The 3,702-nt window shown below is 45.2% G+C and overlaps 1 protein-coding gene across 1 annotated transcript in view; it reads right to left on the reverse strand.

Annotated features, from left to right (window-relative positions):
• Nucleotides 1–1,107: 1,107 nt before the first annotated feature.
• Nucleotides 1,108–3,702, reverse strand: part of SMG8 (SMG8, nonsense mediated mRNA decay factor) — a 13,859-nt gene continuing 11,264 nt past the window's right edge. Inside the window, exon 4 of the mRNA XM_019511140.1 lies at nt 1,108–2,825. Within this exon, the coding sequence (XP_019366685.1) occupies nt 2,628–2,825 (198 nt within the window). The 3' untranslated portion in view covers nt 1,108–2,627. The remainder of the gene's footprint in view (nt 2,826–3,702) is intronic.

A 3,702-nucleotide genomic window follows, 5' to 3' on the forward strand; every position in this document is an offset into this window, starting at 1 on the left:
CGGTCGCTGCGCATCCTGCCCCTCCTGCGGCCGGGCCCGCGCGCCGCTTCGCGGAGGCGCCGCGGTCAGCGACGCGGCCTTGCGGGCAGGAGACCCCGTCCCCGGACTCTCCGAAACCTCCTCATCCTGATCCTCTGCTCCCAAGCCAGAGCTGCTCTACACCAAGCCCTGTCGATTTGGGATTTTTTTTTTTTTTTGCAGTGATCTCCCGACGCAGCCTTCCGATCTGCGAACAGAGGGGAACACTTGTGTCACATTTTAAAACGTGGGTTAAGTACTGGGGTAAAAAACCCCTATTCGGCTCCCCTTGCAACTGAGAGGGTAGGAAACGAGCCTTCCCGGCCGCCAGGATTCAGGAAAGAGATACGTCTTAAATGAATGGAGAAGCTCGGCCTTAAGGAAATAGCTAATGTTTTGGAGGAAGTAGAAGTCTAAAGTTGGTCTTACTGATCTCAAATTGGAGCAAGGGGAGCTTCGGTTAGATATTGGGAAAAACTTGCTTACTAGGAGAGTAGGGAACCAGGGCAACAGGTTGCCCTGAGACACGAACCCTGCGTCCCCCTGGGGCTGGGGGGCACAGCGAGCTCCCTCAGGTGGCCATGGCGCTGTCAGCACCGGGCGGCGGTGAGCACTGACCAGCGGCTGCAACCACCCACAGACACAGCTGGCAGCATCAGCAGTGACCAGCAGCAAGTGGTGACCACCACAGACACCGTCAGCAGTGGGGGCAGGAGGGGTGGTGAGCTGCAACTGCCTGCAGTGCGCCACCCACATGTACCCCATCCCCGTCGCCAATGCCTAGAGAGGTGCTGGACTCTCTGTCCTTGGAGGTTTGAAGACCCGGCTAGGCAAAGCTTTGGCTGGGCTGACGTGGTTGGGGCTGGTCCTGCTTGGAGCAGGGGGCTGGACTAGATGTGACCCCCTGAGCTCCCTTCCCACCCTCATCTTCTGTGATTAAAATTTAATGCTGGCCATTTAAGATGCATTACACCGCACTGCTAATACTAGCACCCCACTACTGCTGCATTATTCAATGATGGCAACAAAGTAATTATTTTTCATAGAGCACCATTTTCTCCTCAAGAACAAAAAAAAGCGTCCACTCTATTTTTTCTTCAAATGAAACTTACTACCTTTTGTTAACCACATAATAATTTACAATTGTCGATATTTAGCAGACACACAGCCTGTATAAACAGTGACGGAAAACCAAAGCCCTCCCTCTTCAGCTACACAGGGTAAAAGAGCCCTCTAGTGGGTCAGGAGCTCCAACACCTACACAAATAATGGCTCTTGCACAGAAGCGTTACGTTTCACAAATGATTTTCACATCGGGCATTTTCATAAGTTTACACATGCTGAAAGCTGTTTTAGGTTTCCAGTGTGTTGTCCTCTTGAACTGCTAATGGTGAGCATCTCACTTCAGTGTCTCTAGTCAAATGCTTCTCTTTTCAACTGTTTTTTCATTTTTCTTGGCTCCCAAGGGAATCTTCTGTTCCAGAATCTCAAAACACTTGGTATATGTTAATGTTCAAGACCCAAAAATCACCCCTTAACCTAGGGAGACATTTGCCACATCTTAGATTTAAGAAAAAACCGAGGAAAACATTTTGCAGGGAATGGAAACCATCTTTCCCTTGTCCAGTCCCGTGATATTAGAAAACATCCTCATCTTTGATGTAAGCTTTTTCAATTAAAAACAGTGATATTATGCTTTGGGACTGTGTTTCAGTATTGTTCTGTTTTAAATGTACTTAACTGCTTTAAGGACTTGCATGCAGAATGACCTCCCCTCTCTCAAATCTTTGGTGGTGAAGAGAGAATCTCTAAAACATGAGCAGACTTTGTCATTGCAAAACATCCAATTATTTTGCAAATGTTTTCTATGTTTTACTTTGGTAAAACAACAAGGAAAAAAAAAAAAAAGATAAACAAGAAAAAAAAACCCACAACCCCAGCACAGTATAAACCTCAAAAAAAAAAAGATTAGGGGGCCCTGGGTCCAGGAATATAGCCTATTTCAAGCAAGTGTTTAAACGAGTCTGCCTTAGATGAACAGGGACTGTGGCACTAATGGAATTAAGATGAATCTGGAAAAGATAACAGAAAATTTCAGCTTGCAAGACACCATAACAAGACAAGAAATTTATAAGAGCAAGGTAAAGGGCTCCATATTTTTGGCTGAGAAAAGTCTGGGTAAGGGCACCAAAAGAAGAAAAAGAGTTCTCTCACTACCTCAGTATAACAAAACAAAACTCTGGGTGCAATCTGGTCATTGTTATATATAAATTTCCAGCTATGAATATAGAAAAAAATCTGTAAGAGGAAGCATTAGTTCAAAGTGTTTGGAGACAGGCTCAAATACAATAAAGTAACCAGCTTCTTTTAGTTTTCTATGATGAACAAATCCACAAGAGAAATAAAGCCCACATTTCAATTGCCTTCTCTGATTCTCTCCGATTCTCAGATATTTATTCAGGGCTGGATGCTATCAACTTTAAATACCGTGGGTTTTGCTAAGTTAAGCACTGATCACTGTCAAAATAACAAGAGTCATGAATCAAAATCCATAATTTGGCGGGGGGAGGGAAATCACTTCAACGAGGCCCAGTCTCACAGTAGGATGCTCACTGAGTGACGGCTTTCAGAATTCCCCGGAGAACCTTGTAACTCATTAACTGCTGGTTTTCTTTGGGAGGGAAACAGGGCCCACGCTCTGTAACATAAGCATAGGGGAAGCGCAGCACCCACAGTCCATCAGCTGGCAGGGTTATTTCCTGTTTCTCAGGATAAAATACAGGACAAGGTGGAGGCCCTGGCTGAACCTGTAAAACAGTGAACAAAGTGGGGGGAAAAAAAACAGTGTTAATTATCGAGTGCCTCAGAAGATTAATAAACCATTAGAAGCAAGAAATATTAAAGAACCAAACACACGTAGGTCTGCTGAGAGTCTCAGATCCAATGAGGTTTTAAACTGCGTGTGAACGTTTCTAGAAAACAACGCTGTTCTTGCCAGAAAGCCAGTAAGCTTTCAATCAAGGTGTAGTCAAGATGTGGAACAAGATAACAGATTTGGCCTTACATCACTAACCCCCTATCCCCTAGTATTAGGGGATTCAGTTGCAACACAGGGTAGTCTGGGATTATAGATGGGACCAACCTGTATAAACCTACTCCAAAGTGTTCGACCAGCTTGGGCCATCTACAGTGGTGTGTTATTTAGGAGCACTTAAAACACTGCTGGGCATCACCTGTGCCAAAAGACTGAACTAGATCTCAGTTGTTGCACAAAACCCCTCCATAGCTATTGTAACTGGGTCATGCACTGTTATCTGGAGAGACAAGCACTTAGAATTGCATGTTGTTTACTGGCATGAATTTAAACTGGAATAAATACAAGGCAAACCACTCAGGCCACTTTTACATGTGCTCTGGGGGTGTGGCTCCAAGAGCAGCTCTAATTAAAGCTCCGCCGTGCTTTAACTAAAGCTCATTTGACGAGCTTTAGTTCTGGTGCCCCTGCTGCCATTTTTAAGCGCAGGGAAAAATACAGGAAATGCAGGAAGCTACTGAAGTGCAGCAATTGTTACTCTCCAGCCAACCCAACGAATCAAGTAGGCTGACGGGCTCACATATAGGCGCCCTGAAGCATCCACCTTGGTTTTAAGAGTGTAAGATGCACAGAAATACCCAATTCAGCTG

The sequence above is a fragment of the Gavialis gangeticus genome, unplaced genomic scaffold (genome assembly GCF_001723915.1).
Source record: "Gavialis gangeticus isolate Ggan-Ray unplaced genomic scaffold, GavGan_comp1, whole genome shotgun sequence".
Classification (NCBI taxonomy): Eukaryota; Metazoa; Chordata; order Crocodylia; family Gavialidae; genus Gavialis; species Gavialis gangeticus.